The sequence below is a fragment of the Physella acuta genome, unplaced genomic scaffold, assembly GCF_028476545.2.
Source record: "Physella acuta isolate Inbredline_101_S28 unplaced genomic scaffold, ASM2847654v3 ptg000960l, whole genome shotgun sequence".
NCBI lineage: Eukaryota > Metazoa > Mollusca > Gastropoda > Physidae > Physella > Physella acuta.
The window spans coordinates 134448-148860 of NW_026732477.1; the positions used below are offsets into that span (position 1 = coordinate 134448).

General features: G+C 34.1%; 1 protein-coding gene across 1 annotated transcript; it reads right to left on the reverse strand.

Annotated features, from left to right (window-relative positions):
* Nucleotides 1-5913: 5913 nt before the first annotated feature.
* On the reverse strand, nt 5914-11476 carry LOC131953869 (multiple epidermal growth factor-like domains protein 11). Its single transcript, XM_059317278.1, has 4 exons — nt 11410-11476; nt 11101-11241; nt 6373-6507; nt 5914-5942 (listed from the first exon to the last, which is right to left on the reverse strand). The coding sequence occupies exons 1-4, from the start codon at nt 11474-11476 to the stop codon at nt 5914-5916; spliced, it is 372 nt and encodes a 123-aa protein (XP_059173261.1).
* Nucleotides 11477-14413: the final 2937 nt, after the last annotated feature.

Sequence of the window (14413 nt, forward strand, 5' to 3'; positions counted from 1 at the left end):
TTTGCGTAACTCTCGCTAGATCTAGATCTAGATTAGACCTATTCTAGATCTAGATCTAGATAGATAAATCACAAAGATTTATATCAAGTATTTAAGGATTAAAGTAGTTTAATATAGAAACTCAAAAATGTATTATGATTTTAAAATGCATTGTTATTTTAACTAATTAATCTTGGTTTGACCTAGATTCTAGATCTAGATCTATAAAGATTAAATAACTTTCTTGGACAGATTGTAGAGCTAGAGAAATTTATTGTAACAAGCCGGCCCGCGGCATAACATACGCCGCTATTTAGTTGTTGTTTTTTCTACTTTTCAGTAATTCATAATGTGTGAATTCGACAGTACCAACGCTGACACTGCAAATATTGCTTTAAAACACTATAAGTAGCTCGTTAAGGACCATACCCCTCCCCTTCCTCCCCCCCCTAACGTTTAAAATCGTTTCAAACTAAATTATCTGCCCCTAATAGCCGTCACTAAACTCGACTCCACGAAGGTAAACATAGCGTGAACCACAGCTCAATAAGACCATGTAGGGGTGGGGATGGTAGGGAGCGTGTTTACAACTTGTTTTCTAGCGTCTCCCAGAAGAAATTTATATATACGAGCCGACCCGCGGCATATCATATGCCACTGAAAATATTTCTTTAAAACACTATAATTAGCTCGTTAAGGTCGATAACCCCCCTCCCCCCCCCCCCTCCGTTAAAGTAAACGCCACTTAGTTCTCCCCCTCCCCCCTACATTTAAAATCGTTTCAAACTAAATTATCTGCCCCTTATAGTCGTCACTAAACCCGGCTGTTTGTAAACATTTAGAGTGCTCACCAGACAATGTAGGGGTGGGGGTGGTAGGGAGCGCGTTTACAGCTTGTTTTCTAGCGTCTCCCAGAAGAGAATTATATATATATAGATAGATACTAAATGAAAAAGACAATTGAAAATTGATATAAGTGCTGGAACTTAATAAAAACAGCAAACAGACGTTTGTTAAAGTTATAGCCGACAGAAAATTAGCTATATATCGCTTTAAAGATCTGAAAAAGATCTGAAAAAGATATGGATTCTAGTATTGGAGCCGCCGTTGATTGTACTAATAAGTAAACAAATCATGTGACATCACAATTCACTCAAAGTAAAGTAGTTTTTCTAAACTTTTAAAATAAATGTGGTTAATCTACCAATGAATAAATCAATACATTAATTAACTTCTTTAAAAAAATTGTTATTAACAGTCTGTCTGAAAACAAAAATTGTTTTCTACCTAATTACTATTCTACAGCTCAACACATAGCGCCGATTCTCTACAGTAGTCAATCGGAAAAACAAACAAATAAATATTCAAAGATGTAAACAAAGTTGAGTTTTAGTAGTATACTAGACTACCCGTTATCTAGTTAGATAACTGTGGGTTTCGGGGGTCATCCATAAATGACATCACGTCTGTCACTAATCATCACAAACTAACCAGACCCCACATTCAAAAAGGCGTCACAACTCATACGTTTTTGTCTTTTGAAACACTGACTTCGTCTGAGCAAGAGTCTGACAACATAATATTTTCATATGATGAGGTCACAAAGTCAGGTCAACTCTACTTCACCTGCCCAGTGTCCTTTCAACTCAGACATGTTTTTTATTTTGGCTGAGCGTGGGTGTGACCACACAATCTCTTCATATGCTGTCGCCACAGGTCAACTTTACAGCTACCTAACACTACTTCACCTGCCCAGTGTTCCGCCAAGACTCAGACAACATGTATTATCTTTTTAAAAAAAAAGATTCCGGCCGAGCATGGCTCTGGCGACACTATCCACGTTATATGCTGAGGAAAAAGAAATAGGTGAACTCTACTTCACCTGCCCTGTATGCCTCTAAGTTCCAATAGATAAAGGCAACATTATCATTTACAACTAAAAAAAAAAAAAAAAAAAAAAAAAAAAAAAACCATGTCTAGAACCCATGCCACCCGCATGGTAACCTTATGTGCTTATGTGCTAACCTCTTAACTATCTAGGCTCGAACTCTGGAGTAGTTAATAACTTATATATTTTACTTCTAAGCTGTGTAAGAATTTACGCGAATCTGCACTAGATTTAGATCTAGAATTATTTCAAATTATATGTATTGTATAATAAAATAGAAAATAGTGTTAAAACTTGATAGTAGTGTTGAAACGTAATAAAAATAGCAAACGGACGTATTGTTAAAGTTATAGCCGACAGAAAATTAGTTTAAGAACGCGTTAAACATCTGAATCGGCAACTAAATCTTGTATTTGACCGTTATTTTATTGTACTAAAAAGTAAACAAATCATGTGATGTCACTATTCACTCCATGCAAAGTCGTTTTTCTAAACTTTTAAAATTAATGTGGTTAATCTACCTATGAATAAATCAATAAATTAATTAACGTCTTTAAAAAATTGTGATTAACAGTCTGTCTGAAAACAAAAATTGTTCTCTACCTACATACTATTTTACAGCTCTCCACATAGCTCAGATTCTCTACAGAAGTCAACCAGACAAACAAAAAATAACAAACAAAAAAACAGACAAAAAAAAAACAACTAAATATTAAACAAACTAGAGTTTTAGTAGTATATAGCTAGATAAATGGATGTTTTTAGCATTTTCGGTAACTAAACAAATGTTTCTATTAAAAGACTAAACAGGATCATCTGGTTTTAAAAAGGAATAAAATTATTTTAAAACTTTATCGCAAGGTTTTAAGTAAATATACTATGAGTTTTTTACTTTTTCGTATATACGAAGTATAGAGAAAAATCTCTACGTTTTACACCTCCCTGAGTCGGAAAAATATAGTTTTGCAATCTTGTCCGTATGTCTGTGTGTGTAAGTGTGTGTGTGTAAACACGATAACTTGAGTACCGTTAAATCTAGGTTGATGAAATTTCATATATAAGTATTATATCAAAATCGTGCATCCGTATCAACTTTTAAGCGATTTCTGATATCCGGAAGTGGAACTTTTTCTACTTTCAATTTTTCAAAAGACTATACTTGAGTACTTGGTGCACCTCCAAAACGGCCTGGGAGAAATCGGCCCCATCAAATCGACCCGGTCAAAATAGCCCCGTCAAAAGTGCCCCAACTTATTCGCTCTCGTCAAATGAGCTGCCGTCATAATGACTCACGACAAATAGGCTACCGACAAATGGACTCCCGACATTTAGACTTCCGACAAATGAGCTCCCGACATGTTGCCCCTCCCTTAGGTCGGCGCCCTGGGACATATGTTCCCCCCTCGCCCCCCCCCCCCTCGCAACGCCACTGGCAGGTAGGGATGTACAACGTAGACCCCTCTCCCCACACACTTGAGTTGGAACAGTCTATAATCGACTCATTTATGGAATAGATAGATCACCCTTAAATTAAAACATACCATTTCTTATAATAGATAAACTATTATAAAAATAAGGCAAGCCGAACAAGAGATGCATTTGTATTACTTAAGAGTGTTGGATAAGCTAACTCTAAAAAATATTGATGAAGGGGTCCCAATGGCAGGTGTAATATTCAATGAGACCGCTTTGCCGGGAGACTTAGTCTCTACAGAAACCGTATTGTCAGTGTTCCTTTTGTCGGGAGTCAAATTGACAGGAGCCTATTTGTCGTGAGCCAAAATGACGGGAGCCTATTTGTCGGTAGTCGTAATGACGGGGGCCGTTTTGTCGAAATACTAAATGACGGGAGCCTGTATGTCTGGAGCCTTATTGAATTGAGCCCTTTTATCGGGAGCCTATATGACGGGAGCCTATTTTTCGGCAGCCTATATGATGGGGTCCACATGTCGCTGGCCCTTTTGAGGAGGTCGATTTGACGGGGCTCTTATGTCGGGGCCGATTTGTCGGGGTCGTATTGACGGGGCCGTTTTGTCATTGGCCATTTTGACGCCGAACGGAGAACTTTTTCATTTAGATAAATGAAATTTCACATTTAAGTAAAATACCTTTTTCTCCGCCTTTTGTCATATTTTTACACAAGGAAGACTTTCCTAATATTAAAGCTTCTGCATCAAAGTACCTTCTAATTTTTGGAAAAACATACCTGTGTGAATAAACATTTTCGAAAATGAAATACATTAAGAATAATTTGAGAACAGAGCAAACCTGGACCTCGAGTGTGTTTTATGTTTTCGACCACCGAAAGTGGTTCTTACAGACTTTTGACTTGGGGGGGGGGGGGGGGCGAGAGATGGGAGTGGACACTTAAAATGTGTATATATTTCTATATCAATTATATTTTGTTTGGGGGGGGGGGGGGCGTAGACGTTCTTCGGGGGGGGGGGGGGGGCGTCACCTCCCCGAAGAGATGCCTTAAAGAAATTCTGGCCCCCGAACTGATATTTGATAGTTAATGCGGTCCTCGGGCTGAAAAGTTTGGAGACCCCCTGAGCTATGGTATTGGTTAATGTTCGATATAATTTAATTTGAAATAATGGGTCTATTCGCGTAACTTGAGTTTCTTAGTTCCGCGGACTCTCTACTATCCCACTAATTTTGTATGTAATTACATAGCTGAGATGATAGTGTAACAATTACCATTTGGGTGGTAAGGGTTCAATATACATCACGTCAAGGTTAATTTTTTTTTCAATTATTTTTTAGATGTGAATGTTAAACTTGCCTATCGGGACGAAGTAGATTTCAACTGTTTTTTGTCATCATCATATGAAGGGATAGTGTGATCAGACCCATTCTCAGCCGAAGTCGTTGTTTTAAAAGACAAAAACATGTCTGAGTTGGGGGGACACTGAGCAGGTGAACTAGAGTTGACATGTTTTTAACTCTGCAAATAAAGGGAAAGTGTGGTCAGACTCGTGCTCTACCAAAATATGTGTTTTAATAGACAAAAAGGTCTGAGTTGTGACGTCATTTTGAATGTAAGGTCTGTTTTTTGTGACGATAAGTGACATACGTGATGCCATTTATTGATGACCTCCAAGACTCACAGTTATCCAAGGATAACGGGTATTAAAGTAATATCTAAATTGCAATTTAACAGAAAAGTGACATTTAACAGGAACCGTAATTTAAAGGGAAACGAAATTTCACTGAAAACGGAACATTATCCAGGCCCGGCAATATTAACGAATCCTACAATTTAACCAAATACAGAAATTACCAGTGAACTGATAGTAATCAGGAATTTATATTAAACCTGAAGCTTTACCCGGAAATGTCTTTTTATTAGTAGCCGAAAATTTTGCAGGGTATGGAAATTGAGGGAGAAACAGAAATTTAAAAGGAAAAGAAAATTAATCTTATAAAAAAACGTCATTTTAAACCAAATTCGACAATTATCCGGATACGTGAATTTAAAAATAAACAGAAAATCAATAGGAAAAGGAGCTTTCATTGAAAAATAAACATTATACTGAATCGTTATTTTTTTACCGGATCCAGATATTCAGCCAGAAACGGAAATTTAGGCAGCAGCGGGAATTTAACATGAAGCTAAATTTAACAGAAGACCTAACTTTATTGCGAGTCGACAATTGGACAGTAATTGAATTTTAACCTGAAGCTAAAGCAAGAATACAGATGTTGAAGTTTCCACTAATGTTGTCACACGGCTTGTTTGTACAGCTAGTGAGTGTGTTATTATATATATATATTGATATCTCTATGATGTTACTTTCTTTGTGTTTTCATGATCTCAAATTTAAAGTTATCTAATGTTACGTGGTTTTGTAATATATATACAAATATGATTTTAAAACTGTTTATCAAATTAAAGAATAAACGTGTCAAACAGTTTAATCATATTTATTTCTATGCATTATACAATTTGTATAAACCGCATCTCATGTTTTTAATAATGAAGATCCTTAAAACAAAACAAATGAATCGGAATAAAAAGTGAAATTAAAATGTCAAAAAACATGTTAAATTTTATTGTTCGTCTCAGGCTTTTCTGCAGACGTGCAAGGTAAAATTTTTAAAAGTGTACATTACAAACTATGTTTAAATTGCCTTTACTGTTATGCTTACATGGATGTCAAGAGAGTCAGAATAAAAAGAGATTTTAAACATGAGTTTTGCTAGTGAACATTTTTACTTGCTCTATAAAAGATTTAACGCCATTCAATGATTAAACCGATCCAGGGGCTGTACAGGGCACCCTCAGGTCGTGTAACCGGTGACTCCACATACTGCCCCGTGACGCCCCTGACACATGGGTCACTATTACGGATAGATTAACATACATTCAATGCCTTCACGTCTAAGAATATAGAATTCGTAACCTATTGCTGAAGTCCTCTTAAAATACTGTGTACGACATTTTTCTGAAACCACGGCAACACGTGGGATGGGCACGGTAGTATACTATAGATGCTACTCACCTTGATCACACAAGTCCCCCTGTTTCCCTGGAACACAGCTGCTGCAGACACCATTAACGTTGTTACACTTCTGGTTTGTACAGTTTGTGCTGCATTTTTGGGAGCAGTTCTGGCCAAATGATGTGGGGTCACAATCTGTGTTTATTTGGTAGATTTTGATTTATAGTTTTTTTTTTCAAATGTCCTATCAGAAATTTACAAATATTAGCAACTCTATTAATTAAAATTTTATCACACTTATAAAATAGCTTGATATATTAACAGTAATTCATCTTTTTAAACAAAAAAATCAAAAGGAGTATGTATGTATTGGTTAATTATGTATGATTAAAACAATAAGTTAAACAGTATGAATTTAAAATAAAGGAATTGTACCTTATGTTAGCCGTTATGCCTATGTATTGCTGTTGCGCAGTAAACTAGCATAATTTTCAAAATCAAATAAAAAAATCATGTATAGTGTTGGTTATGTAATTTAAAAACAAATAACCTTGGTCACAAAAACTCCCTTGTTTCCCCGGAACACAATTGTTACATGTGCCATTAATTTTGTTACACAGTTGGTTTTTACAGTTGATGCTGCATTTTTGTGTACAGTACAGGCCGTAAAGGGTGTCTTTGCATTCTGTGTATAATACATTCAATCATAGCAGCTTCAATAATATTTAGTTTCTATGTAAACGACTAAAACCTGATAACATGTTAACTGACAACATTTTAGTTTAGTTAAATATAATTTGAATAACCGTCACTTCATTATTTTCTGAGATTGAGTATGATAGATCACACATAAATAAACAAAATTGCAATGGCCGATGAATGCTGCTAATCTTAATCGTTCGGGTATCGTTATACAAGCATTTTTACAACTTTTTAGTTAGTTCATATATTCGAATTGTGTGTTTGTGGACGTCTGGTAAATCTTGTAACTCATATATATATATATATATATATATATATATATATATATATATATATATATATATATAGGACTACTAGCGTGTCCGTCCGCGCGATGCCGCGATCTCAGAAGAAAGTATGACGTAATATGTTAAGAGGGTTTTACCGCTGAATATATTAGTACATCTTTCCCGTTATGCTGGACGTCCAATTAACAGATGCCAAGTGCTATGATAGCCGCTCTGTAGCTCTCGGCGCCAAACAGTGACAAAAATCGAACCTTCCCGGTCGCTACACATAAGAAATTTTTTTTATTGAAGAAACTTTCTCGGGAGTATTATCGCCAACTCCCAAAGTTTCATGGCACTCGGATGAACGGTGTCGAACAACATTCGACTTTTTTTTAATATACAGTATAAAGAGAAAAATCGCAGCCTCTCGGGGCGCCGCCCTTGCGAAATGAAACTTTTTTTTTAGCAGAAACATTCCCTGGAGTGTGCTCATCAACTTCCAAAAAATTGATGACGATCCGATGAACTGTATCAGATAGCAAACGACTTTTATTTTTTTTTTACGATATATCGAAAAGAATCGAATCGCGTATTGCCGGGGCGCCACGACTGCGAATTTGAAAAAAAAACATTTATTGCGGAAACATCACAAGATGTATTCTCAACAATGACATGAAGTTTCTTGGCGATTGGATTTGGGGCCCACATCCGATCATTTTAAAAAAAATTACAGTTAAAAAATTAATGTTCTTGCATGTTATCTTGATGGTTGTTTTGTAAAACGATTACTTTCGTTGCGGTTGGATTATCTTTATTATATAGACACCACACCACGCTCTTGTATATACTTTTTCCCTTTGTTTTTAAACAACTGTGAAAGCCGAGTTCTCTTTCTCCTATAATCAAGCACACACTGTTGTCGGCAAAATTATTTTGGAAATAAAAACCATTTCTCGATATGACGCTAGATATTAAGACGACTTTTGCTTTTTATAGCATTGGGAAATGGCTCTTAATCAATTGTGATTTTACAATGTAAAATGTAAGTTTTATGTATTGGTAAACTACTATTCTGTACTATCTTGTATTCTACGAATAATCACAAAGAATATGATAACAATAAGAAAGTAAACGTGTATAATTTTAAATTTCTCCATTGAATGTTTTACAATAAGGCTTAAAGAAAAGCAGTTGAGACCATCCCAACTTCCGTACTGATGGATAGGAGCTCATCGGCGTTTTGTTGTCCCTTTTAAGTTCCTTTCTCTGACTCATCCCCCCCCTCCCCACTCTTAGCATTACAAGTAGCGAGCTTCCTAGCTGTACATTCACCACTTCTCAAATTTTATTAGACACTAGTCAGCGGATATTAATTTAATAGCAAATCATTAATTAGTTTGACGAATTTTATTAATTTTAAATAAGTTACTAACTTATTGTTTGACCAAGTTTATCAATAAATATAAAGGAAACTCTAGACTACCATAAGCTATCATGCACATTAAATCAAATAACTCCACCAACCAGTATAATTGCATTAGTTGCATTCCATTGTTTAACCTAAACAACTTAAAAGGGCAATATGATTAAAACCAAAATTATTTTTAATGTTTTAATGTTTTCGAAATTTAATAAAACTTACCAAATCCGACTCTAAGCTTAGTATGATATCTCTTTAAATTGACCCTTACCCCTTTAAGCCCTCCAGGCATGTAAACCGGTTTCAACATTAGGCATATATGTCCGGAAAGCCGGTTTTCTGGCCCGATGATCTAGCGTAATATTCCTAGCGGTCGGTATACCGTCTGATTAAATATAATTAGCGGAAATCTTACTAAAAATGCGCATTTCTTTTTAGTGCGGGATTATGAGTCTAAAAATAGATTTTAGGAAAAGTGAAAGTGAAAGTGTTTACATTTCGTCGCAATGCCATCGAAACGAAAAGCTGAGCCACAGCCATCGACTTCAGCACATAAGTTGGTGGAAAAGATGAAGCAAAATACTGAAATATTAACAAAATATCAACAAAAGAAGTAGAATGACTGAATATAATATTCCTGGTCTATATTGTCATGATAATGACGTTGAATTTGAGACTGAACACAGTGACATTGAAATTGACAGTGACAATGAAACTGTTCAAGTACGTTCTGATGCACGTTGTGCTGTAAAACTTCAGTCTCCTTGGCGTGTTGAAAATAATTCTTTTTCGGCTACAGATTTAACTTTCGAACCCGTTGAAAATGTTGGTGTAAAAATCCTAATATATAAAAGCCCATGTGCGCACTTCTCTCTCTCTCTCTGTCCGCTAAATATTTTTGTCGGATATCACATCAGAATCTTCAGCGATATATGGAGAACTTGATACGGATTTTTGTTGAACATAATATGGTAGATGTTTAAATGTATAACCACAATTTTATTTAAAGAAGGAAAAAAAAATAAAGGCATATTCCAATGTAGAAAAACAGTTTTAATTATGCAACAGAAAAAGTGTTTTTAGTTGTGAAAAAGAACGCATACAACAATGACGTCACTTGCCAAATGTTTACACAAAACTCATGGCGTCATCTTCCGATTTTAAAATATAAAAAAAATGAACTATTTCATTCAAATTTGATTTAGATCTACGAACGCTATGAATGTATATAATACAATTTTCTCGGCCTAAACTTATAAAATTATTTTTTTCTATTTGGATTCTAGATCTAGAGATTCTAGATCTAGACTAGATCTACGGAAAAACTAGACGTAGACGCTAAGATCTAGATTTAGACTATAATCTACTCTAGAATCTATTCCCGTAATAAATTTTTATTTTAAAATACAAAAACAACATAACTGCCTTTGAACAGCCGGGTTTTAACGAAATGTTTTAAGTCTCTTAATTTTAAGTTTCTTAATCAGCGAGTGCATTTAATATGGTATGGTTACCGATGAAGAAATGAACTATTTTATTTAAATCTATAGATCTATACATAAAAACCTAATAACAATAAATCACTTTAAAACACGAAGAATACAATTGAATAGCCGAGTTTTTAACGGAATCATTTAAGTCACTTAATCAGTGTGTGCCTGTGTTATGTTACATGTGTTATTTCTTTGCTTTGTTACTAAAATAGTTCAGCGTGTAGTAAAGCACATTGCGTTTTGACCAATAACTATTTTATATATTTTTTTTTCTGAAACAAGTACAACATTTTAAATATATAGGCATATAATTCCAGATTCTATATCAGCTGACTCCAGGTAAAATTTCCGCTTTGTTCGGCTTTTAAATTTATTTAAAAAAAAATTTAAATCCCGATGGTTCACTTGACGCAAATTGTTTATGTAGTAAATTTATGCTGAGCTACCTGCACGTTCACCAACAGCAGATACTCATCATTGGTCGGGAGGAGGGGGGGGGGGGGGCGACTAATCGTTTTTGTTTGTGTTTGAGTTGATATTTGTGTTGACACTGCGCGTTAATTTTGCGTTTCCAATGTGTTTATGTTTTCGTTTTGGTTGTGATTGGTATATTTAATTCGAAAATTAATATATTCCCTAAACCTGGGCAATAACAGGTATATACTGCTTAATAAACACAAGCCATTGTCCTTTCTATATAGGTTGTTTTCAAAGAGGCAAGTGAGGGCCTAAACTTTACGGCTAGTTTCCAATAAATGTCCATGCAAATAACAACATTTGAGAAAAAAATTTATTACCCACATCAATGTTTCTTTAACACAACGGACATGCAACAGCCACACGCACAGCTTACCGCGGGTGCTTAGCTAGGGTTATATAATTATATTTTAAATGTCTACATTACCATCGATGCATGTAGGACCCGCGTATCCAGCCTGACAACCGTCATCACAAGAACCATTTGTCGAACTACAAACTTCAGGGTAACGACAGAATGAACTACAAGTCTTGAGACAATCGACGCCCCACTTTGTGGCTGGACATTCTACAGATGAACGAAATCAAAGCTTAATTAAACGACGATCACAACATCTCATTATTATCAAGTCGAATACTTAGTTATATATACAAAAACAATTTATATATATATATATATATATATATATATATATATATATATACATATATATGCTTATACTACTAGAATACACACCCATCTGACAACCCTGGCCATAGTACCCAGACAAACACCCAGATAAACATCCACCAGTGATAGACATGCAAGTCTCAGATGTGTCGCTACAGCGGCATTGTTGGTCACAGTCTAGTCCAAAATATCCAGGGGCACAGATACGTTCTGTTAAATTGTTTATTTTAATTGGTGCGTTTTACGGGGAAGAGGAATATAAATGCTTTGAAATCAAACAACATACATATAAAAACAATGGGCACATTTTATAAAAACCGTTTGAACAATTATAATACTTCCACACCTGTGGTAATTCTACACCTTTTTTTTGGTCCTTTTTTTTAAACAGTGGATTAATTTAATTAAAACTAAATAGTTTTCTATGTTCAAAAGTTCACAACCAGATCTTCCTGTTTAAGCTTTGCAAAGCATTAGTCTACGATCAGAGCATTTAATGTGTTTTATCTGCATCAACATTCAAGCATCCTACCTTCAGCATTACCCTTGCACTTTTTAAAAATATTTAACATTATATTATTTTCAACTGTTTATTGATATGTGCTTTACCGTTTTTTTTAATGATAGCGGCATTTACATTTTTGAGCCCTGCTGTTGTTATAGAAGAGGAAAAGATTTAGATCAAAAGTAGGTGTGGGGCTATTCCACAGCCTATGTTAATTCCTAATCATAGTGTTGATTTTAATTTGTTTAGCAATAGTTTTAATGAAGATTTTTATTTTTACACAATATTTAAATCCAGTAGTAATTAATTTATTAGTATGGCATGTAACTTTCAGCAAATAAAATAAAATTTGTTCCGATTTTAGAATAGTCTGCAATGATTAGCCCACACCAGCTGCATACAATGAATACGATTTTAGAAAAGTACCTAAGTAGTTTACCGGATATATATTTATTCCAGTGGTGAAGAGTGGCTCATATATATATATATATATATATATATATATATATATATATATATATATATATATATATATATAGGCCATATCTCTCTCTCTCTCTCTCTCTCTCTCTCTCTATATATATATATATATATATATATATATATATATATATATATATATATATATATATATATATATATATATATATTTATATATATATATATTTATATGGTTCCATGAAAAATTATCTCAGGACAAATGATCTCAGACAAAATATCTCAGACAAAATATCTCACGGACAAATGATCTCAAGACAAATGATCTCAGGACAAATGATCTCAAGGACAAATGATCTCACGGACAAAAGATACCAGGACAAAATATATCAGGACAAATGATACCATGGACAATTGATCTCAGACAAAATATCTCAGACAAAATATCTCACCGCTAAATTTTATTAATCTATTGGATGATTTTAGTTGATCTGAACATTTTTTATTGACTGTCATATTGTTTTGTTTACTATGTTTAATATTGTTTATAGGCCTATATAATAATTGTAAGAAATGTTTGCCGTATAAATTTGTCATATTGCACTAAACATTTTAAAATTAAGATTACTAATCTAGTATGCGAAGATTAAAGAATTTTTTTCGATAGACACCGTAGGTTGGCTTGACAAACATGAGACAATCCAACCACGTCAGGTGGACTAAACTAGACCAAAGGGGATGAAATAACAATAAAGACACACCTTAGTATCAAGGTGGCAGTCCGCTTTGATAGCAGAGACATGCCTTTAAGGAAAGACAACCGCCCTCCATCGACATTACAACTAGCATCAACAGTCAATAGTTATGCGTCGGTCACACCTTAGTGATCAGGTGACAAATGCTTATTTAAACGACAGTGGTCATCGCGGAGCAAATTTTGTAGTAGTATGCATGCAAACAAAGCAGTATTAGTGGTGATTACTCAGTTATGACTTATTTCGTTACCTAGAAGAAAGGTTTAAGGACACTAGTTTCTGGTGAATTTATGTTTATTAAAGCCATAAGTGGAGCAGCAGGCAAATAGATTTGGAATTGTGAAGTTAGAACATGTCGATCAAGAGTTCACACAATACATGATCACATAGTATTGGAGAGGTATGATAATAACGATGTACATGCCAGCAAAAAAAAAACGAAAACGTTATGTTTGAGTTGATGCTGCAATAAAAAAAAAAACAGTAGTATTACGTTACGAACCTGAAGACCCTTTTACATTTAAAAAAAATATTTAGCGTGTTTTGAACATTAATGTTACTATATTTGTTTTTACATTATCATTTATTATACCTTTCAGGCTAAAGGGGTACGTTTGTTTTAATTGTTACTTTTTTAAATCAAATGCTATTACAAAGATTAAGTTTAATACATCTTTTGATGGTTAGTTAAGTTTAACAAATTCCATTTATTCACAATTATTATGCGTAAAAAAAAGTAAATTAAAAAAAAAAAGTTCAAATCAAATAAAATCATCGTAAATACTAGTACAATTTTGCTCTGAGATATTTTGTCTGAGATATTTTGTCTGAGATCATTTGTCCATGATATCATTTGTCCTGATATATTTTGTTCTGGTATCTTTTGTCCGTGAGATCATTTGTCCTTGAGATCATTTGTCCTGAGATCATTTGTCTTGAGATCATTTGTCGGTGAGATATTTTGTCTGAGATATTTTGTCTGAGATCATTTGTCCTGAGATCATTTGTCCTGTCACCATATATATATATATATATATATATATATATATATGTGTGTGTGTGTGTGTATGTGTATGTATTTGTGTAAATTTGCTATAATTAACTTTCATCAAGCACATACCTCCGTAAATTTCCACTTCACATAATGTCAATATTTCTGTTGCATTTATTGTAACCTTTGATACTTCTTTCCCAACAGTAGTTACAGTGTATATAGGTAGTTCGTATCCTCCTTCGGTATAGTCAAACACTAAAGAATTATTGGCAGAGTAGCTTTGTAGTTTAAATCTCTTAAGCCTATCTTGATAATTATCTGTAAAAAACAACACGATTATATTTACTGGAAATCAATATAATAAGAATAAAAATGTCT

Excerpts from the sequence above, each read along its gene's own strand:
- LOC131953869 (XM_059317278.1), bottom strand. The coding sequence starts at position 11,476 with ATGTCTATCACTGGTGGATGTTTATCTGGGTGTTTGTCTGGGTACTAT. Across the intron at positions 6,508-11,100 it reads GGGTCCTACATGCATCGATG|ATTGTGACCCCACATCATTT; the intron begins GTAATGTAGACA and ends AAATAAACACAG. Across the intron at positions 5,943-6,372 it reads GGGGGACTTGTGTGATCAAG|AAAAGCCTGAGACGAACAAT; the intron begins GTGAGTAGCATC and ends GCACGTCTGCAG.